The sequence below is a fragment of the Anarhichas minor genome, unplaced genomic scaffold, assembly GCF_050575085.1.
Source record: "Anarhichas minor isolate MPS153535 unplaced genomic scaffold, ASM5057508v1 ptg000028l, whole genome shotgun sequence".
NCBI classification, from domain to species: domain Eukaryota; kingdom Metazoa; phylum Chordata; class Actinopteri; order Perciformes; family Anarhichadidae; genus Anarhichas; species Anarhichas minor.
Window position 1 is genome coordinate 6603433 of NW_027466474.1, and position 22935 is coordinate 6626367.

Sequence of the window (22935 nt, forward strand, 5' to 3'; positions counted from 1 at the left end):
AAAGGTAATAGCTCTGTGTCTCCGAACTACATTACAATAGTCTGTAAACGCACCATGTTATACTATTGCACCATTTCCTAAAACCACAGAACTTGTATTTTCATCCCATGAATTATATTGATAGCAAGCACTGTGCTCCACATTTGGAACAATTATTAATATCTGTGGCGTAACCACAATAAACGTATATACAACTTCTGAAAAACTAGTAGTATAGTATGCCATAAAAGTGCCATAAAAAATCATAAATGAGTAGTTTAGCATGTCGAAAGAAGTCATAATATTGTATATAATAAAAAAAAGATGGTATAGGAAGTCTAAAAAAGTCATAAATAAATCCTAGTATAGCCTGTCAAAAAATGTATAAAAAATGTCAAGAAAAAGTATAGTATGATGTCAAAATCTCATGAAAAAAGTCATAGTATATAGCATGTCGTCAAAATCTCATGAAATAACTTATGGTGTAATATGTTGAAAAAATTCATAAAAAAGTAATTGTATGTGGAAAAAAACAAATCATCGTATGTTATTTTGAAAAAAATCATAAAAGTTATACTCATTTTCTAGTTAAGTCATAAAAAAGCCAGGGTATAGTATGTCGAAATAAGTAATTAAAAAGTCATAGTTATAAAAGTCAAAATATAGTATGTCGAAAAAAAGTCCTAAAAAAGTCATAGGATAGTATGTTAATGCTTGTGCTGCTAACTAACCTAGCTCAGCATTTTAATGTGGAAGTGAGATGAAAAAGACATTTTGTTCATGTGTACACTTTTGGATTTCACTGTTCATCTGTAAGTTTCAAAGATTTTCTATCTAGACCCCCCTTGGGGTTAGGGTTCACTGCGTATGCCTTACATGTTATTTGTTTTCCTTTAATTTGGTTGTTAAATACAAGACACATTTCATAGTGTATGTAATTTACAGAAGACAAAAGCAAAACCTCACAGAACACAATATTTTATTTCACTCAACACACACTCAAGGACTCTCTCCAAACACAGACATTCACAAACACATTGCCTTCATTCCAGCACAGAAATACCACCTCTGTGCTGAGAAGCTTTGAGGAAAGCGAGGGGAGGGGGGGGGGGGGGCAAGACAACAGCGGCTTTGTGCAATTATCTGGAGCGTGATGATCAGCCATGCTTTGCTGGTTACAACCACAGACACAAAGGCGTGAAACTCAACATTAAACTTTACATAAAATAACTTCAAGCACTGAGAAGCAACTACATAACTGTATATGTGTAATCATCTGGTCATTGAGGTTACTCGTGGCAGTCATAGCATATGAATAAGTTACACACATTGGGGTTTCTTATACAATATTTGTTTCAGAATACAAATACAATACTTTATAAATTTGTTTGTGAGACCAGTTGGGTCTGATTACACAAAATCTGGGCTGGAGGTACAAAACCATGTAAAATACTTGTTTATCAAAGGTAAACAATGTAGCTTTTTAGGCAGCCGGTGTCGAAGTAACACTGCTCAAACATGTGAAATGAAAATTCATCCGTCCGTACGTGAGTGTGCATGGGGAGGGTGCATGTCCTTTACAAACTCTCGAAGCCGACGGCGCAGAGGAGGAAGATGGCGTAGAGCAGTATGAGACAGAGTCCCAGCCTGCGGTCCAACCTCCAGCTGTTCAGATGGACACACAGGACCTGAGAAAGTAATGGACGGACAGACAGAGAGCTTCATTTCCTTTGCACTGCCCGAAATATAATTCTCTGAGTTTGAAAACAGAGACAAGGGCACTCAGGCCTAGACAGGAAAAATACAAGACGAAATGATTGGTGAAGAAAAACAGGCAACAGATGTTGGTGCAGACTTTGTTTACTCATGTTACAATCTAAGAAATAAGATGATTTAACTGAATTTGAACAACAATGATCAGAAAGGACGGGGATCTAACTCACAGTGAGTATGACGGAGGCCAACAGAAGAATCACTGAGTATACCAGGCCTTTGCTGTTGATTGTCACCTAAAAAACAGAGATGACAAAGCATTAACATGTTGAGAAATGATACAATCTGTGTTCATCCAAGGTGTTCTATACATCAATACAGTCATTTACTTTATTTTGGCCTCCACTACATTCACGTTTAAAGGCATCTTCATTTCTTCTTTGAAATGCTGAGCAATATTCAGATATAAGATATATTTTATAAAAGTATTTTTTTTATATATGAGTCAAGAGTTGACAAGGGGGAGAGACGGGATAACCAATATGATATTGTTATGTTATTAAGATCATGGGTCAAGTCAGCTGTATAAGACATCAATCAGGTAAACTTTTGGGGTTACCACTGATCCGTAGCTGACGACGATAGTCCTCAGTGCCCAGGGGAAGCCCAGGCCCAGCAGCACATCAAAGATATTACTGCCAATGGAATTGGACACAGCCATGTCGCCCATCCCTGCAACGATTTGACATACACACAATACAACTTTGTGAAATTTAAGAAGTCCGAAGGCATTCAAATAACATCCAGTCAGTTTTCTGTCAAAAGTGTGCTTGTGAATGCGATTTAGTTTTGTAACATAGTAAAATGTGTAAGAAAGCTAGGTGGTATACATGATTCATCAATGTAAATATGTGCTGAGACACTTTAAACACACCTTGTCGGGCGACAATGAGGCTTGCCATACAGTCCGGGACACTGGTGCCGGCTGCCAGAAACGTGATGCCCATGATGACTTCTGGAATTCCAAGTGTGTAGCTGATTATGGTCACCTAGACAGAGACACAGAGGGAAGAGGCTGTGTATATTTATGTGTGTGTGTGTGTGTGTGTGTGCACGCAAGCATGCTGGTGCATTGCTGTGTTTCTTACCATCCAGACCATGAGGTAAGAGTAGATGGCTATCCAGAGCGTGGAGGACAGGAAGGTGAGCAGGTACCAGCGCTCCCATTGCGGCAGGTTACAGTTGGGGATGGTGAAGTGAAGCAGGACGCTCAAGGGCCAAGAGAGCAGCCACTTCAGACGCACACACCAACCATCTGAAGGAATTATGAAAACACACACACACACACACATGTGCACACAAGTTTCCCCACAGGGACAGATTACAGATTCATCCAAACTTATTCATGTGGCATGGCTTGATAATCTTAGTATCATCCCTTTTTAATGAGCTTTTTAATGTGTGAGTGTCTGATTTCATTCACCCTCACCTGGCAGGACGAAGGGTTGGAAAGGAGTGTTCTCCTCCTCTCCTTCCTCCTGCTCTTCCTCTTCCTCCTCTTTAGGCTGCACTCCACCGCCCGTCTCCCCCCCGGTCTCTTTACCCCCCTCCTTATCTTCCTCAAGCGGCTGCCTGTCTCCCTCCGACGCCGTCCCGTTCTCCCTCCCCCACGGCCCGTTAGCACCGAAACCTTCCTCCCCCGAAGCTTCCCCCTCCTCCGGCCCCCCCTGGGACCGAATCAGCCTCTGCCTCTGTTGGGTGGGGAGGGAGTGAGGGTTAAGTCAGAGAAAAGAAAGAAGGAAATTAAAAGAGAAGAAATCAAAATGAAATGAGAAAGAACTTAATCTGACTGTAGCACAGCCAGGCATGTCCTCACATTCACCAGAGCGGATTTGGTAAGCAGCGATCTGGGGCATGGCACAGAGCAGGGGCAGCAGGGGAAGTCACACTTTAATTTGGTACTGGAAATGGCAAGCACACATGCAGGAGAGCCTAGAGAGTGAGGAAGCCAATTTTGAAGATTGAGTTCTTGTCTGCTTTTGTGGGTTAATATTATGCATTCGGGAGCAGTCTGTGTGTTTGTTTGTTTTGTGGTAGCAAATAGGATGTTGTTTGATAATATGACATAAAAAAAATCAATCTCATCTTTCTGTCTAACTGCAAAACTCCTGTGCACAAGCTGCGCTGTGATTAGTATCCATATAGCAATTAAAAACATAAACACCACCACCACCACCAAGCTGAAATGGTAGCCTCTAAACGCACACAGACCTTTCTTTCAGTACAAGTGGAGATAAGCTGAAAGAGTTCTCATAATGGCAGATTGTGGGAGGATTGAAAAATCACTGAGATCGGCTGTTTCTTTCAATAAGTCCATATAATGCCACGCTTTGCTTTCTGCTATGAATAAAAACAGTCAGTTAGTTCAGCATTTCCCACTCATTGTAACCTGTATGGATACTACTAACTCTGAAACACACATTTCTCAATATATACACGTTGAAATTAAACGTAGCAAAGGCCCCGAAAACAAAATTTGGGCCGTTATTTTACAACTTGTCATATAAGATTTAATGGTGCAACACAATTTAGTAAAGACACTATTAAGTAGTTAGTAGCTACTAAGAGAGGCCTTTACAACCGCTGGAGCAGTTCAGGTACACAAGCGTGAGTGCCGTGTTCCTTCATTAAATATACTGTAATTTGGCCAATATGACCCTGCTTATTTGACAGTGATGTGTTGCTTTTTAAAATGCTGCACATGCACATTTAAATACCCACCAACCTAGCCGAAAACACGGGGGAACTTGACGTTATGTGAAGGGTGCAAGCAAGTGCAGTGTACCTCGTTGATGACCATGCGTGCTGCCATGCGCAGGCGGGTGAAAGGGGGGAAATGCGGGGTGATGAGAAGGCGGAGGCTTGCCTCTGAGAAGGAGAGCTGGTGGGGATGCAGGTTCAGCATCTCATCCACCATCACCACCCCTGAGTCCTGGCCGGCCACCACACATGATTCTGGGGGTGGATGGAAGTTAGCAGGAGATATCAGTGGAAAAGAGAGGATCGTTTAATAAGACAGCAGACAAACAAGAACACAAAGAGTACAGAGTGGAGAAAAATCTTGTCCATCAATGTGGTCTCGTTCTATTTCAGCCTGTTGGAAATCCACAGGGCAACAAAAATGGGTTTGACTGTCAGCCTTAAATGTGTCACTGGGTCTGCTGAATGCTGCTCAGAGACCGAGGCGCCATTTTGTCATGTTTTGAACGTTCACATTCACACGTGCATACACAAGGTCCAGCACCTGGCTTCAGCGGTACCATGTCGTTGTCACAGTCTCCAATATTTCCGACTGCAGTGGTCCGTCGCAGGCTACTCAGACATGGTTGACATGCCCTGGTGCAGTGTCTCTCTACCAGGCTGCACAGAGATCTGTTGAACCTACACACACACACACACACACACACACACCACACACAGATGTCGTGTCTTCAGGAGGTATAGAGAGTGTGGTGGCTTGATTACAGCAGGATGTAAATGTGAGAGGAATAAAAAGAGACTCACTTCATGATGATTATGTATAGTCCGTACATGGACATCAGGATGATGGTCTCCCACCTGAAACATGCACACACACACACCAACAGATATTTATAAATACGAATACATTCGTCACACTGCCAATCTATTATATCCAATCAACAGAGGCTTACCACAGGACTTTGTCATCATAGATAACCTGCAAAAACAATTAAAATATACTTTAATTACATCTAAAAAAATATATATATACTTTTTCCATACCTCATCAAAGGAAAATAGAAGATTGATTAGCTAAATATCGGCTAATAAAGTTACTAGCATTAGCTCATCGCATCTTGGTTACAATTCTAAAACTAAACAAATTAAAAGGATCCTCATGAAAAAATGTTTTGATTATGTGTTTATGTAAAAAAAAGCATATTACAACTGATAGGATAATGAATGAATATTGGCCTCAAATGTCCAGTTCCATCAAGCTGTAATTTTGTATGGAGCGAGTAGTTTCTCTCCACTAGTATCCGTACAAACCGTTTTTGTGATAAATGTAGGAATTAAAGTAGGTGGTGTCTGTGGACACTGGAGGATTTCTCACCATGATAAGCACCACGATGGACAGGATGTAGAAGACAGCATCACGGAACAAAGGCCACCAGCTCAGAGAAATGGGCTGGAAAGAGACACACATTGTACATTTTCATTCGTGAAATCAAGCATATTGAGATGAGATGATGTCATCATATTTTTTTTTAAAAAGCTTGAAAAACATCCATTGGCTTTTAGGTCTGAAAAAGTGATATTATTCCTCCTTTTCGCTTTCGCTGTACCTGTCCAGAGAAGATGCCACAGAGGCCGATGATGACCAGGATGTTAAAGACAGCTGATCCCACGATAGTTCCCACACCCACGTCTCCTTTCGTGATAAACACCCCTAAGAACACGGAACAGGGAAAAAAAGAAGCCATGAATCATCAGAAAAAATGTGGTTGTCTGAAAATGAATAAATGTTGTATTGTATTTCCCAAGCATACATAAATGTGTTAAAGTTAGACATAATGTCTCTCACCCTTGAACAGAAATATTGCATCTTGGGTTCATAACCAGACGCTGTGCGGATATCTTTCATCTTATGCTACTCATGTGGAATATTCACTGCAATATTGCCTAAAGCCATTCCAATACTTATGAAAGCCAGCCTTTCTTATTTTGAGAATAAAATAGATTACGCAAGAGGCAATATATGACAAAGTGTCCTTAAGCCACATGGATTCAGAAGCAAAGGTTTCATTCTTACAAATTACAACAATATATCTGTTTTAATAAACTGTATCTGTGTCTTCTATTGAAAGTAGTATTCAGGATATATCCCCCATAGTGTTCCTGTGTCGATGCGATGGTTTCTGTCTGTTTTGTATCTGGGCCAAAGCTTCCAAACACTCTGGAAACCTTTGATTTCATCAATGCCAAAGCCTGGATTAAAGAAAGAAAAATCTAAATTTCTGTGATTTTTCTACCAAAAGTGTATTTTTTCACATTTAAGTCCACATATATCAATACTGATTTGGAAGAAAATACTTGTGAGAACATCTTGGCCACTGAAGTAATCCATCAAGCAAAATGAAACGTGCTCTGCTCGCCATCTTTGTTCACATCTACTTAACGCTTTAAATCAGCGCGTCTGATTCACTCGACTCCTCTCAGTCTGAACCAGGTGAAGATGTGATTGCACTCAATTGGAGAACTGATGTAGCACTCATTGGGCTGACCCATTAGAGTGAGTAATCGATGAGACGAGCGTCCATACTGACCAATCAGAGAGGTGAAGAGCTCGGGGGCGGAGCTCCCAGCTGCCATGAAGGTTGCCCCAGCAACATCCTGACTGAGGTGAAGGTTCTGGAGGAAGACGAGTTTCGACAGATTAAAAGGATGAAACTGGTGATATTCTACATGTTTCTTACTGTCAACAAACCCTAAATCAATGCTTTGATCCTACTATGTGTATCCAAAGCCTGATACAGTCTCCAAAAACGATTAAAAGCACATAAATGAGCCACACTGTTGCACTAGAGACGAACATGGCTCTGGAATTTAATTTGAGTCAGTCCCACATCACCCAAAAGAATATTAATCCGCATTTGAAAATAGTCCCCAACAAATGCACTATTTACTCATTTTGATTCATTTTTAATCAACACTAGACTGCATAACTGTTTAGGTGATTTTTTTTGATAAAAAAATAAACTGAGTATGTAATCTGTGACAGATGGGGAAGACAGAACGTACTGATATATATCTGGACTAATGCATTGTTGGTTTACTTTGTTTCGTGGGATATAAAGACAGTAAGAAAATAACTCTTTATCCTTGAAACATTAAGAGGGGAAAAAAATAAACAGGTGCTTCATTAAAAATCCCTGTTTATCTAAAAAAAACACGGAGACAACATCAACTATCTAATTGTAGACAAACTACAGTATAAGTCCCACATGCTTTTATTTATGTATGTATTAGATGTGTCTTTAGTTCATACCTCTGATACTTTTTCCAGTGATGGCACAAAGTAAAATTCACACACAATGGCCAGCGCATGAAACATGTAGATAGCCTGTGAAATACAGGAGACACGTTATTGACCATATGGCTTATATAAACTTATATATCTGTTTGTGAGTTTAATCCAACAAAAAATGAAGCTTCCGTCATTTCAAATTCTGGCTTTCGGGCAGAGTCGATACTCACACAGAGAACATGAAGGAGTACCGCTCCCTGTCTCCTCTGCTCTGGAGTGAAGATGTCTTCAGGAAAATCACTGATAGCTGCAGAAGAGACGCACAGACACTAATGATGTATAAAAGGAGGGAAATCCCTGAACTGCAGCTGAAACGATAAGTGGATTGATCGATTGGTTGATCCCAGAAGAATCAGTCAAAGCAAACATTTTCCAGCCTCTCAAATCAGAAGATGTGTTGCAACACACAGCGATTTAACAACCCGTTGTTTGTCAAATACCACCACTTTGACGACCTGGGAGGCAACGAGAATGGGCTGAACACAGTGAACACTGTTATTGTCTGGGGGTTACACTCCCATGTGGGGCCCAAAGGCTCTTTGCTGACGCAAAAATGGGATTATTTTTGTATCAGCCTATATATAGTGTGATAGGAAAATGTTGAATATGCCTTCAAATGTGTTGTTTATGGAGCTTTTTATCTTTAATCAAGAGAGTGGTCTTTCAATTCGAGAGCATGACTCATTGATTTCACTTCAGATTTTGTAATGCTTTCCTTTAAAACCCGGTCCTCACTCTCAGATAGCCCCTGCTTGCAATTTGAATTCTGCTCAAACTGTACACTTGCATATTATTGTACGCCTGCACAATGATATACTGTGCAGGCAATATATTATTGCCTGCACAGATTTCATGCGCCTCAGCCCTTCTCCTCACACTTCTTCTGCTTCTGTGTGCTCGTAAAACATCATTTCTCAGATTTCTCCTCTGCTCATAGATTTCTTTTGGGGGGCAATAACCCTGTCAAAATGCCCCCAACCAATGGAATACCAGATGTAGTATTGATCCTGCCTCGTTGCGGATGCGTACGCTATATTTCTTATAAGGCATCTAATTTGGGTGAGTTAGACAGTGCATTGCAGCCACCCTCTTTCCAACTGAGAAGAGGTGTTATGCTAGACTGCACCGTCTTTCAAAGAAGCTCAAACAAATGCCACGACTCACTGCGCCATAAAAAAAAAAAGAAGCTTTTGTTATGAGGCAGCTCAAAGCAACAATAACATGGAAAGTTGCCTCCCAAGTGACTTTCAGATTTACTTGTGAGTCAGGATTTATAAAACCGCCGCAACAAACATGTGAGTTAAACAAGTGTGACTAAAGTGGATGAGATCTTGCACAGAGGCAACATTGTGCAGTTAGAGGCGAACAAGCATCATGTTTGGTGATGGAGACACAGATATTGAATGATACTATGATTTAGTTTTCATATTTTTTTATCACCAAGAACAAGATGCTACTCTTGAAAATAGTAATATGGTAATAGGAAGACAATGTCTTTGAGGCCTTGAAGTGTAATCTGTACTGTTTCCCCCACAGGGAGTTTTCTTTAGCTCAACACATGCAGCTTTATTATCTGTAATTGGCAACTAAATCTCTTCATCGCTCAGATCGTAAGATGATGTCACTGTTTCTCTCTCAGTCTTTCAAACCAGCCAAATGGATCCAAGCGCCACACAAGCGATGCAGGAACTGCTGATGAGAGGCTACAGCAGGTCATTAGAACGGGGCAGAGGCACTTTGAACAGCTCCAGATGCACCACGACCATCCAACCACAAACTCAGCATTCAGTTTCCTAGCAACCGGGTCCCCTCAAAGGCCTAACTGTGTTTAAACATCAAGATGTGTTGATGGATGAGGTGGAGCGGAGAGGTATAGATTGATGCACGGAGGAGATAGACTTGGATTAAACACAACGCTCTCACACACGCACACACTTGTGTTACTAAAATCATCACAGTATTTACGACATGAATATCCAAACCCAAACTTAAATCTAGGCCTGAAGGTCCCCAGTCCAATTCAACACACTCACAAGTGACTGTAGGTCTATTTTTGTAAGGATAAAAAAGAAGAAATCACCTTATCTCGTACACACACACACATACGTATTTATACACACACACCCATGGTTAAATGTCTCACCAGATCTAGAAATACTGTCAGTCTTGTTGTTGTCTTCTTCTTGCTGGATGAGCTCTCTCTTGGACAAGGAGATGTCATAATTCACAGTGGATGCGTGGGAACCTAAAAAATAGGGATTGACATATAAATACATAACTAAATATATAAGTCACTATACTGTATATCTGAGTGTTTGAGAAATACAGTAAGTTTGCCCAACTTTAACGTTTTTATTTGTGTCTACTGTGCTGCTAAAACATTCTATGGTTGTAAAAAGCTAATATTACTGCAATCTAACATTTACATCATGTTATTTGCATGTTAAAGACAACACAAGTAACGAATGTGTGTGTATTCCTTGTGAAGCACCTGTAACATCGTTGAAGTTGAAGACCCAGGCGACTGCGAGCAGAGTGACTCCACAGACGCAGAGCCGCGGGAGGAGACGCGTCTGTCTCGGTCTCCTCGGTGCCTTCATCCCGACAGACGCCCTCCGGCTCTCCGCTCAGAACATGTCGCCTCCGCCGCTACACGGTCCTCCTCAAAACAGACTGGATCAAACTGGCCTCTCCTTGTTTTTACGATGTATCTTATATGCTATTTTAGCTTTGGGCTCCATCCACGATACAGGAGTATGTCTGGCGGGTTCGGCCTGTCATCAGCATCTCAGCACCGACGCAGCATCCGCACGCACGAGCTCAAACTCCAGCAGACACACAATGAAATCATCAGCCAGCTCCGATATAAAAAAACATCTCTCGATTCAGACCGTCATCTCCTTCTCCTTCTGCCCTACATATGAAGCCCCACTTAGTGGTTCTCCGTCTGGGAGGGGGTGTTTTCAAGTCATGGATAAGACCACCAGGGAGCGCCTTCAACTGGGAGGGGCGACTGGAGAGACGGGAAGGCATTGGGCGCAAATATGCACTTTCACTGGTGCATGTAATTCAAAATGTGAAAAGTAATTGTTAACATTTATACTGTTGTAGTGAAACTACGAGACTCACCTGATAATAATTGATGGGTTAAAAAAAGTCAGCAATGGTCCTATTGGCAGACTGTTCTCTTAAGCTATTCCTCTAAATTGGGCAGGGAGGCTGTTCTCACCAAATAACTAAGAAGTCACCTCTTCGTGTTAGCTACACGTTATTCAAGTGGATCTTCATACAATACTCACATGGCTTCATATGCACACTGAATGATTTATTGGCTGCTGTAATTTCTCCATACTTGCCACAAAGACATCCCCATCTAAAGCTATTTGTATGCAAGTAGAAGCCAAAGTGATCTTTCTGTGTAAATAAAAAAGAAAGTACTACAAAAGTGCAGCAAAAAATGAAGTGGACTTTTTCTAAACTTAGTACAATTTCCCTCGTTGTGCCAAAATAGGAGAAAACTGTCCGAGTATGTTTTTAATAGAGTTGAAAACGTATACATATAAACAGTATATATATTATTTTCATTGATTGACTTTGGTGTAATTTAAGTCAGACGTGTGGTAGCCAGGAAGAATAGTTTCTTAAATTATACAAATGTTGTATAAAAATTGGGTTGAGCAGGATTTTCTTCAATGTAAAAAAATAAAATCATGCATCTCCTCCTCTAAACTAAAATCAAATCAATTTTTTTTAAATAAAATGTATACAGTAAGTTATGTTGATATATATCTGTTCTTCCAATTCACACACATCTAAGTCCTTTTAAATCGAGACATTTACTGATACAATATGTAGTATGTTCCACTGCAGACATTTTTATCAAGTTATTGATTGTATTTTATCAAACTCATTTATTATTATAGAACTGACCAATCAGCTACCCAAACGCGTAGTAAATGTGCAGAATGATTTATATTAAACTGCAAATTTCAGCGCGCTATGGTCTGCTGAGTAGAAACCATATTCAAAAACCCAGACTATCAGTCAGATAAAAGGATTCAACATGTTTAAAAGAGTGTTTGAATCAAAAAGGAGGTAAGGCCACATAATGCACACGGCAGTAGGGTTCTATCATCAGGCGTGCATGGCTCCACAAGGTGTTGATGGAAAAACAATTTCCTGTCAAGCTTGCTGAAGCCACAAAGGCCAAAACAGTGAGAACGACGACAAACACCAGAAGAAGTCCTGCTCTCTGGACGGCTGTCTCCAAAACACCTGCACACCTTAGACAACAGAGAAAACAGAGGGACGACAATGAATGAGGAAACAAAAAGAAAACAAAATCTGTATTTTTGATGTGAAACTGAAGTACCTTTTGGTCTGAAGGTCTAGTGTGAGACTTGGAGGTTTCAGCAGCTCCTCAGCCTCAGCTTCCTCCTGCAGACACAGTAACAGACATCACTGATCTCATCATCCCTACGTCTACTGTACAGTCAGCTGCTGTCTGACAGAAAGGGTTTGAATCATAGTGGCACACTCTAGTGGTCACTTGTAGACGTACAGGACAATCAGATACATCTTTACTAATAAACTGGCAACTGAGTGATTTTACATCCTCTCAAGTTCAAACGTGTAAACACAGAAGGGAGGGGTCCTACATGTCTAAGATCTGGGGAGTCTGACACGCTGGTCTCCACTCCAGCTGAAGAGGCCAACAGCTCAATTTCCTCCGCAAAGGACAAAGGAGGACTGAGCGATCCTTCATTCTCTCCCATCCGCTCGTTCACAACAGTGCTGGGAACCAACAGCAGAAACACGGCGCAGTGTGAGTGCATACAGGTGACTCAATGGAGGTCACCATATCATTTCACAGCAGGAGAATATTTGTGCGTCAGGGTTACAACGAGGCCTCGTCCAGTCTGTCCTCCAACTGCTCTCTTAGCTCCTGGATTGTCAGCCTGAGGTACTGGAGCAGAGAGACAACAAAACACACGTTCAACAGCTCATAACATGAAGATATTATCCGACAGCTGAGTGAATACTGTTCTTTCTACTATGAATGAGGTCATCTTTACCTCTATGGAAGTGGAGTACTCTTCGACGGTTTCCTCCAAAAGCTTCAACTGTGAGTTGTTCTATCACAAACACACAATAACAAAATAATATTAAAAGACAAAGAACAGTCAGAATATTCATGTTTGAACTCCAAGGAGAAAGATCAATATTTCGGTTGCTGCGTTGTACTGGTGTCTCTGTTCCTACCTGACAAATAACCTCGTCCCTATTCTGAAGCCCTAACTGAGCCTCTTCCATTCCACACTGAAGAAACACACGACATAACAAATCAGGAGCTGTTTGACGATGTAACGCGACTCATGGTAGTATCAATGGAGAGAGAAAAAGTAGTTAAATATCTGCCATGTTGAATCCATGGCGTCACCTCAAGGGTTTGAAGTGAAGCCTTAAGGTTGCTAAAGCTGATCTTGTCCTGGTCTCTCTCTTGCTCGAGGCTCTTAAGCTGAGAAAAAAAAGGCAGAATTATATTTATATGTATATTTTGGTACTACTTCCAACTGTAGTATGACAGATTAGAGTTGTGACAAGTAACAGACATCGTGCCTCTTCAGTTAGCTTCTTATTCTGTTTCTTCATCGTGGTGATTTCATCTGCCTGCACAAAGAGAAGAACATGAAGGTTTACCTGATATGTAAAATGACAACTATCTGCCTATTTGAGGTTTAACCGTTTGTCAACCATAACTATAACTCCCATAACTAACTGTGAATGCTCCGATGTTTGGATCAAAATGAATGTGCAATTATCCTGTTGTATGTGTGCTGTATAACCCGAGCTTGTATTAAGCTATTTTATGTTTATAAATCAACAAACGTAATGTAATGAAATCATAGAGAATGAAATACAAAATCTGAAACTAAAGTTTGAAGATGAATTCTGTTATTTCTTGGCGGACGTTACCTAAAAAGTAAAATCCTTGACGTATACTTCAGTGTTATTGCATAGGTTTACAAGTGAGATGCCATTGTGGCCTGTGTACGTCCGGCCTGGATTAGACTACAATAAAAGACACAATTTAACATTTAGCACAAATTATGAGGATGTTAAGAACGAGAATATAGTGGTTTCTTAAATATCAAACATCATTAAATGTTTGTTACAATTTACTCGTAGATCTGAGCTCGTATAACGAGATGTCATCAAGGATTTAGCTCAAGTGTGGTCTCGAAGGCAGCGTTATATTTTTATCCAACACGTATACGTACACCAGTAATACAAATTGTAACACTTTCATTTCTGGTAACGCACCAATTCCTGAATCCTTTTGTCACTGCATCTCTTCACAGCGAGGTCATCAGCCAGGAGACCGTTGCAAGGCTCTGCTTCAACCTTCAGCGCTTCACTGATGATTTTCTCCTGGCTGCAGATACGCAAACACACACGCATGTTAAAGTTAAGCTTCAAAAAGTAGTAAGGAACAAAGATAACGTGGCTGACACATAACAACATTGAATAACAAAACATAAAAGCTCAAAGGGAGATCTCACAGATGAAGATAAAACAGACAGATTAAGTTTGACGGCTTGAGACAATCATGTGACTCCTTACGCTTTAACTTGTTGTCGGAGAGTGGTGTTTTCTGAACGCAGCATTGCCATGTCATCATCCGCAACATCCAGCCAGTGCCTCATTTTAGCAGTCAAGTCTCTCTGCTGGTTCAGACTGTAATCCCGCTCTGCTATCTTCTCGAGCAGCTCCCTCAGTGTCCTGCAAACACACACACACACACACACACACACACACACATACAAACCAGAAGAAGAAGCGTCATATATTGGTGCCGAGTAACTCAACCAAACATTTTTAGTGTGTGTTTATTCGGTGAACATCACTCACATAGTTTCCTCTGTGACATCCATCCTGCTGGCTTACTCCTCCCTGGTGCACATAAATTACCAAAAGGTTAGCTCCAGCTAAAACTTATCTAACAATTCTTAAAACACTTTATAAAAATCAGCACTGCCTGCAATGAGAGGGGCAAACATATTTAAGCAATTTTCTAACCTTTCAAAGTGGATTTCACCTGATATTTAAAAAAAGAATAACAGATTCTGGGATTGCAATTATTTTATCTCAGTGTATAAGTGGGGTTAGTTACATATTTAACAGTCAACCAAATAATGTTTAACCCATGAGCACAATTTGATATTTAAAAAAAAGAATTTTAAAAGTAGGAAACGTTAACTTTCCTTATCTAATGTTATCTAACTTAGGTTACAGACACATTTTAAAAACTGAGGCAGCTAGACTTATCATTAATTAGCTAGTTAAAATGCTAACAATTCGCCTAAATGTACTGTTGAGTTTCCATTAATTTACGTTTTTTATGCTAGTTACACGCTAGCATAAGCTAGCTAGGTTTCTCAGCTAGCTAACCTAGCGTTCCTTAAATGTCGAACCAGCGAGTAAATACAAACCCAGGAGGTTGTCAGCAGCTAGCTTAACTAAATTGTAGTTCTGGCTGCCATACCGAGCCCAGGAAGCCGTCAAAATAAACCGACAGTTACCGTTACCGCGTTGTCACTATGACGTCAGACACGGGACCGGTACGGTACAGGATCGCGAGGAAGGGACCAAAAAGTTTTCCTGGCTATTTCAAATTCTAAATCACATTTATAAGATATTTTAACCGCGTGTTGGACATTCTCCACGATAATTAATAAAAAATGGTCTCAGTACTTTTCAGAATTGTTTCTCTGTATTAGATACAATTAAGACTTTTAAACCAAAATTTCAGTAAAAACTACAAAAGATCAAATACATTTCAGCATTTTTTTATTGAAACATTTTTTTTTCAGCACTCAAATGGCAAAAGCCAAACATCATGGTGTGACCCATATGAAATAGCACAAGAAGGCAGACTTCAAACAGATAATCAACAATAATACAAAAATATTTTTGGATGCAAAATCAGAGCTCCTGTCAAAACAAAGGCTTGGAATTTGACACTACATTTTAAGGCCAGCAGAAATAAGTTAACTTCTGAGGTAACAATACTCCCGTTGGCATCGAGTAATGTGAGATATGTGTTTTGTAGCATCGTATTGTATCAAACATATTGTACAAAACAGTGATGCATGTTGATTTTCTGTATACTTACTGCAAGAACAGGGTGATATAAAGATTATAAACAGTGTATACTGAGACACAGCAGTTGCTTGAATCAGAACATGACTCTTCATGTTGTTACACTGTAGGTTTGGTTTGTAGTAGTACCTTACTGACTGAAACATGGACAACGTAATGTGAAACACGGGGAAAAGCTGTTCACATGTGCCGTCAATAGGTACATTTTACACAGTGTATTTGCTAGATTACTATGTAAACGGCAATACTAGACTCTCATTGTCTAACTTAGTGCAACAGTATCCGGTAAAAGGCTCGGTGTAATCAAATAAGATGGAGCTCAGGAGTGATGATCCTAGCTGCTTACGCACAACAGCAGATTTTATAATCCTACGGAGTATTTAGGGACAGTGCAAGCCACATTTGTATGACCTTTAGATTTAGGCAAAATAAACAATAATAGAAAGAACAATTTAAGTGACTACCTGAGGGTAGTAGTAAGGGAGTTGTGAGTGCTTGTTAACAAGGATTTATAAGTATAACATTTTTCCCAATCAATAAAATACATTCTCATTTCAGTGTCGTTTACATACACTTTCAGTGCTCAGTATTCCAGAGGAACACTGCTAACGTCTGTGTTAATATTCTGAGGCAAGCCTCAATGAGTGAACAGATTACCTTTAAATTAAGGTCAATGTACCTTCCACAGTAGACCCATAACTTCCTTAACTCAGCACAGGTAAAGGCTACGGAGAAGATACCAGTAGACCGTATTACCCATTAACATCATAACACCCACACAACGCCTTCTTCCCATCCCGAGCTACCTCTTCTTGAACTGAGGTGATGTTCCCTGCTGCTCCCGATAACATTAACCATCCCCATTAAAGCAAAGACACACGGCCTGTTTCAGCCGTTACCGGGTGGATTCCAGCGATCCCGTGACCTGGAAGTTCATCCCATCTCCAGGGAGAGGTGATGGGATGAGTGGGCAGAGCCAGCAGAGGTACCAGCGAAGGCCCAGAGCGTGACGCAGGTTGCCCCGCAGCCCCAGGCTGTAGGGTCGGCGGGTCGAGTACCACTCCCTGGTGGTCTGTCCCCGAAGCATCAGGAGGAGATGGAAGAAGAAGAAGGCGGACACCAGCAGGAAGCCCACGACGCATGTATCGGCGATGAAGGCGAAGGCAAAAGCACGCGCCGAGACCTGGCCTGGGGAGAGATGGGACAGCAGCGATGATTAAGTCACAGTCAGTGATATAAATACAAGCGTTGTTATTTTAAACTAGACATCTTAAGAAGTCATTCTTGTCTCTGGAAAAATGTGACGGGCATTTTTGAGTCAACATAGAAATCTTTATAGAGTATATTCTACCTATCTGTGGTAAGTACCACAGCTACAAGGAATAGACAGGAAATAGAGCAACCAATATGTTACAAACAAGCTCATACCTGAAACTAGCATGAGCCAGGGAATGAGCAGCAGCAGGACGCTGTGCACCGTCACGCCCTCCTTCAATATGACAAGGAAGACCTCTGCATTCATCAGAGTGGCGTACAGCAGCCCCGACCACATGAATAACAAGCAGCTCAGGAAGTACCGGTAGTTACGGAAGCCCACACACTGGCCAAAGAAGACGCAGTGGTGATCCCTCCGCAGCACGCACACGTTGCAGTCGTAGCAGTGGGAGCACCGAGGAGGAGTGTGTGTCTCACAGGTATAACAGTACCTGGGAAGGAAAAAGAACAGAGAAAAACACTATTATTTATGGTCTGAGATGCTCCTAAATGTCTAAACTGAAACATAAAAACTGTGACCATCAGTTGAAGCCAATGGAAATAATACACATGAAGTGAAAACTTAGAACAAATCTATCTTTATACCTGTGAAAAAGCAGAGGACTGAGGTTCTTTTTACCGTGTTTACACTTGTGTGGATGTCTGACTGCTGGGATTACATATTCTCAAACACTATTGTCTAACATATCATTTACATGTCATGTTATCTGTAATAATCCCTCCAGCTGCTCCCTCCTTACCTCCACCCCTGGCCCATGCCCTCTCCACCCAAGAACACCCCTTTGATGCTGGGGCTGGTCCTGAGGAAGAGCAGCGCGTTCCAGCAGATGTTCCCCAGCATGAAGTACTGAGCCAGCAGGTGCGCCGCTTTCCACCAGGCGGACCACACGGTCTTCTTCTGGTCCGCGTCCAGCGGAGCCTCGAGCAGCACCAAGTAGCTCACCTCCCCGGTGATGGAGAAGACCAAGAAGGTGTTGAGGACCATGGGGAGGGGGCGACAAAACCTGTCGACCCTGGCAAAAACTTGACTGGCAAAACTCGTCATGTTTTCCTGCTCCTCCGCGAGCTCAGCGGAAGTACCGATTTGACAGACGCACTGTGATAATCGTCGGTTAGCTTAGTTAGCCGAACAAAATAACCGCTCCGTTAGCTTTCTTTTAAGAAGTTAAATAAACCACACGATACCAATGATACTTTATATAACTTCTGAGCAAATGAATGTCATTCATGAGTTGAAATGTTACGCTGTTAGGCTCTCAAAACTCTCTCCCTACCACGATCTCTGCTACTGGACGGAATCGAGCTTCTACTCTGGTAGGGGTGTTACGTGAAAATACATCCGCAATGAAACAACATACTGGTTCCGCTTGTAAAAGGTCTCCACGGTGTGTATGCCCGTTTTAAAATACTAATCAAAAAGTTATGTAGATTTTATTGTGGTTTTGAATTGGATATTAGTATCAAACTTTTTTTTAAATAGATATTTGTGCCTGAAATAGCCTGTTGCTGTTTCATTGCCTTGATAAGAGAAAGAGGCTTGACCAGGGTAAGTATGAAATAGCCACATGGTTTTGTACACTCTTGAGCAAATACAATATTTACACAATATAATGTGTATTTTCTCATTTAATTAATAACTTTAGTGCAAAAAAATCTGATTTTCGGAGAAATATGACTTACTCTGTGCTTGTTCACGATATCTCAATGTATATTTTCATAACGATATGATTCCATTGAAATACTTTATCATATTAAATTATCGTCCAGCCCTATATTTAAGTGGCTGTTTCAATAACTTTGTTACCTGTGTGGCACTGAAAAAAGCTCTCACTACTGATTAAGTTATTCCCATGACCATGTGTGGATTGAGAGCATGTTTCTGGTCCCTCCCCCCCGCCCAAAGCACAGACCTTAATCCCCGATAATCTCTACATCCACTGAACGCCTGCAGTCATGGCTGCACCGAAGGAGAATTAACTGTCTCTTGAGCATCTCACCGACCCAGAAAGAAACACTTTCACAAAACAAAGAGAGCACAGGCTAAAAATGAGGTAAGATCCTTGAGTGCTTTAATGAAGTATATTAGTACTGTCAACTCATAGTTGTGTGTGAGGGCAGAGAAGTGGGATGGGTTACAATGATGCACTGTCTCTTCATCTCAGTATCAACAGGCCTCTGTTGTTGCAACCTGACTTTTCAACTCCTCAGTCATCAAAAGCTGTAGTGCAAATACAAAAGGCAGCAAAATGCTTGCAAGATGCATCATCCTGTATGTTGGTGTAAATATTTTGAATAACTGACTCGGTGTTTGTGCGTTTCCTGCAGCAGGGCGATGCTTCTGCAACAGCGCTGGCAGGAGCTGAAGGAGAGAGAGCTTAGAGCCCAACAAAACAACAGGCAGATGCTGCAGCAGTTTGAGGAAGCCCAGGACACACTGAAGGAGATGTTAACCCTCACTGCTGCCATGAAAACTATTCGGGTGCACAGGCACAAACACTCACTTCCCATACTTTACCCCTGCCTCTGTGACGCTTGGTGTTGAACCTTCTTCTTGAACTTCGATCCCTCCAGATGGAGTATGAACGGTACCTGGAGGAGAGCTGCCCCCGCTGGCAGCAGCAACTCAAGGAGAAAACACAGGCTGCTCAGAGGAAGGTACAAGCAAATCACAGTAATCAGCCACTTCATTAGGGGCCAATGCACACAGCTGGTTCGATCATAAGAGCCATCCAATTATACCTAAATCATTTTTTTCCGCTCTGCCTATTAAGTCATAATCATTGTAATCGTTTCTACCTCATCTTGCCTGATGTAAATAAATAAATAATAATTCAAAAATATATCCAAAAATAACTTATACATGTAAAAGGCATTTCTGTTCACCTTTTACCGCATGCTGTGCAGCTCTATGAAAAACAATGTGTCTTTAACAGAGGATGGAGGAGTATTTGAGGTCACGTCTAAAGAACACAGAGGAACGAGAGGCAGCATCCTCTGCAGATCAACCTTTCCTGTCACAAGGTTTCTCCTTCTGACTCTAAATATCATGTTGTCACATGTATTCTTTAATTGTAATGGTGTGTTCCAGAGATATACAAGCTATTATCTAATATGCATCTTCATCTTTCTTGCAGGCTCCACCACAATGAACCAAAATATTGTTGCACCTCCAAGGCACTACAGCCCAAACAGCCACTTAGCCTACAACCAAGATGGCTCCCCTCATCTCCCCAACCCGCAGTCTTCCTGGCAGACCCGCCTTCAATCCCAGACGGCCAGGTGTCCTATCAGAGCGCCTTACCAACCTCAGGGTTCCTCACACGTCCCTCCATCTTTCCTCCCACCACACATCTTCCCACAGCTCCACCACCTCACCTCCTCACCCGGTGATCGACAACCCAGACCCAGGCTAAATCCACCAGGCTGGGCTGCCCTGCAGCCCGACCAACCCTGGTCCTGGGCTGCTGGTGCAGCTGGGATCCTCTCTGGCACTGAGGCTCTGTGGGGTCAGCTGTACCCGGAGGAGCCTCCTCCTGAGATGGGGATAGCGCAGGTGGTGGGGGAGGAGACTGACACAAGCCGGGCATCAAGCTCAAAGAGAGAGAGAGGTGGTGGAGGCAGGAGCAGTCGTTTATCCCCGGAGCTGGATGTCAAACCAGGTGGGAAATTAAATATGAGAATCTTCAGTGTCTGTAAGCTACTTTTACTTATGCAAGTTATCTTCCTCAGTAGATATTTTCATTCACCGATATGTCATTTTTGTATGGGTGTGTGTGTGTGTGTACGTACTGTGCCTAGTTCGTCTGTCCGGTGGCCTCGCAGAAAGCAGTGAGAGCAGCAGGGAGCCCAGCCAGGTGAGCAGAGAGAAGAGAAAGAAGAGGGAGGAGAGAGGGAGATCACATTGTTCCTCCTCAGCCAGCCAAAGCTGCAGCTCTCAGGAGTAAGTCATATTCTCTTCAATGTTCCGCCTGCCATATAAATCCACTTCTTCACTAGCCTCTTATTCTGTACAATTTTATTTTTCATTCACTGCTGATCTCAGGTCATCCAGTGCCATTGTCATTGCTGCAGTGAAAGTGGTCCAAAGCTCAGAGAGTGACGCCTCATCAGAGAAAGGCAGAACCAGCACAAGGAGAACCAGGAGAAGTGGGGGGCTTGCTGTTGGATCACCAAGGGATGAGAAGGTGGTGAAGGGAAGCAAGGGAGACGACCCAGGGAGTCACAAAGAGGAGAGTCAGTCTACTAGTGAGGAGTTAGGGGGGCGAATTGAGGAATTCAGAAGTGAAAACACAGAGAATCAAAATCCTGACGATAAATCAGAAAGCTGTGGAGAGGAGTCTGGATCCCAAAAGGAGGAAACAGGAAGTGTTAGTATAAAGATTGAAAACAGAGGTGGAGATGAAGTAAAAAAACAGGAGCGTAGCAGCTCTGAACGAAGCAATGTAGGAGAAAAGAATGAGGAAGATCTAGATGGAGAAGATGATGGTGACGCTGAAGAAAAAGAGAACAGTCAGATAGATGAAGAGCAAGAGGAGAGAGATGGGGAGGAGGATCATGAGGCTTCTGAGAGAAAGAGTGCAAAGGAGGAAGACAAGGAGACAGGAGCAGAGGATAAGGAGCAGGATTCAGAGGTAAAGGATGTCCGTGAAGAAGAACAGTCAGTCAGGTTAAAGAATGAATATGGTGAGAACTGAAAAAAGGGTTCTGCATCTTTTCAGGATGAAGAGGACGAGGGTGACGGAGGAGAGGACAACATGGAGGACGAGGAGTCAGATGAAGAGGAACAGAGAGGAGACTTAGCAGGAGAACCAGAGGAGGAAAAAGACTCGGACGACAGCATCATCTCACCACAGGACAAGTAAGATAAGTAAAGAATATAATCTTAAACACAAACGGCACCTGAACTTTTAAAATCTGTTTTTTAGGTCTAAAAAGATGCACATTATTCCAGAGGAGGCAAGTGAAGAAGATGAGGAAGAGGGGAGTAAAACAGGATCCTCTGACGATGACTCGAACGAGATAAGTGATGAAGACGATGTTGAGAATCTACTTGCACCTCAAAAACAATCACAGAAAAAAGAGTGAGTCTTTGTTTTTATGTCTGATGGCAAAAACTACATCCTGAAGTAAGGCTCACATTTTTTTTTTTACATATTTTCAGAGAAAAGGACCTGAAAGCAGACGAGCAACCCAAAGGTACAGTATCACCAGAGTGTATAATTAAAAGATGGGATGTACACAAAAACACAACTCGTTTTTAAAGATGTTGATCTGTAATTTCTTTTCCAGCAATTTGTGACGGGGAGATTTTTCAAGTGGAGCCGGATAAATCAACAAAGTCTGATCACCCAAGTGACTCTGATGAGTTTGACCACTTTTATGGTTAAATGCGTTTGTCTCAACTGCCAAAATCCAGAAACAAAGGAAATATACTTACCTCAGAATTTAGTGTTACATCAGAAACAGTATATTAAAAACTTGTGAAAAAGGAGGTCTGTAACGGTAATGTTTTGTGTTCTGATGTTTGATAAGAGATTGATATCTAAATGTATAATTACTTCATATCCATAACTAAACTACATTAAACTGCCACATAAATATGCTTTTTAAGCAGGTTTTTCTTCTCCTCTACTCAAAGCCTTTGAAAGAGATACAATGCTGAGACAAACACTTAGGTAGTTGCAAGAAAATAGTAT

General features: G+C 41.6%; 3 protein-coding genes and 1 long non-coding RNA gene across 4 annotated transcripts; 2 read left to right on the forward strand and 2 right to left on the reverse strand.

Moving 5' to 3' along the window:
* Positions 1-1556: 1556 nt before the first annotated feature.
* LOC142962786 (sodium/potassium/calcium exchanger 3-like) lies at positions 1557-10401 on the reverse strand. The gene is made up of 17 exons (XM_076103433.1): positions 10293-10401; positions 9945-10046; positions 7972-8048; positions 7763-7837; positions 7041-7125; positions 6060-6163; positions 5828-5902; positions 5406-5431; positions 5257-5310; positions 4997-5133; positions 4538-4707; positions 3182-3443; positions 2841-3007; positions 2627-2741; positions 2312-2424; positions 1923-1988; positions 1557-1667 (listed from the first exon to the last, which is right to left on the reverse strand). Exons 1-17 carry the CDS (start codon positions 10399-10401, stop codon positions 1557-1559), a joined length of 1848 nt encoding a protein of 615 aa, XP_075959548.1.
* A 5234-nt stretch (positions 10402-15635) lies between these two features.
* Positions 15636-18542, reverse strand: zdhhc24 (zDHHC palmitoyltransferase 24). The gene is made up of 3 exons (XM_076103659.1): positions 17980-18542; positions 17393-17670; positions 15636-17152 (listed from the first exon to the last, which is right to left on the reverse strand). The coding sequence occupies exons 1-3, from the start codon at positions 18282-18284 to the stop codon at positions 16860-16862; spliced, it is 876 nt and encodes a 291-aa protein (XP_075959774.1). The 5' UTR covers positions 18285-18542; the 3' UTR covers positions 15636-16859.
* A 1286-nt stretch (positions 18543-19828) lies between these two features.
* LOC142962644 (uncharacterized) lies at positions 19829-20510 on the forward strand. The gene is made up of 3 exons (XR_012957345.1): positions 19829-19894; positions 20173-20260; positions 20374-20510. It is a non-coding gene; the product is annotated as an uncharacterized LOC142962644 (long non-coding RNA).
* A 126-nt stretch (positions 20511-20636) lies between these two features.
* Positions 20637-22746, forward strand: LOC142963234 (uncharacterized). The gene is made up of 7 exons (XM_076103964.1): positions 20637-20898; positions 21038-21179; positions 21282-21870; positions 21958-22097; positions 22165-22320; positions 22401-22435; positions 22529-22746. The coding sequence occupies exons 1-7, from the start codon at positions 20778-20780 to the stop codon at positions 22624-22626; spliced, it is 1281 nt and encodes a 426-aa protein (XP_075960079.1). The 5' UTR covers positions 20637-20777; the 3' UTR covers positions 22627-22746.
* Positions 22747-22935: the final 189 nt, after the last annotated feature.

Coding starts and splice junctions, on each gene's coding strand:
- LOC142962786 (XM_076103433.1), bottom strand. CDS start 10,401: ATGAAGGCACCGAGGAGACCGAGACAGACGCGTCTCCTCCCGCGGCTC. Junction 10,047..10,292: donor CAACTTCAACGATGTTACAG/GTGCTTCACAAG, acceptor CCTATTTTTTAG/GTTCCCACGCATCCACTGTG. Junction 4,708..4,996: donor CATGGTACCGCTGAAGCCAG/GTGCTGGACCTT, acceptor ATCCACCCCCAG/AATCATGTGTGGTGGCCGGC.
- zdhhc24 (XM_076103659.1), bottom strand. CDS start 18,284: ATGACGAGTTTTGCCAGTCAAGTTTTTGCCAGGGTCGACAGGTTTTGT. Junction 17,671..17,979: donor GGCATGGGCCAGGGGTGGAG/GTAAGGAGGGAG, acceptor TTTCCTTCCCAG/GTACTGTTATACCTGTGAGA. Junction 17,153..17,392: donor CTGGCTCATGCTAGTTTCAG/GTATGAGCTTGT, acceptor ATCTCTCCCCAG/GCCAGGTCTCGGCGCGTGCT.
- LOC142963234 (XM_076103964.1), top strand. CDS start 20,778: ATGGGGATAGCGCAGGTGGTGGGGGAGGAGACTGACACAAGCCGGGCA. Junction 20,899..21,037: donor GGAGCTGGATGTCAAACCAG/GTGGGAAATTAA, acceptor TACTGTGCCTAG/TTCGTCTGTCCGGTGGCCTC. Junction 21,180..21,281: donor CAAAGCTGCAGCTCTCAGGA/GTAAGTCATATT, acceptor TGCTGATCTCAG/GTCATCCAGTGCCATTGTCA.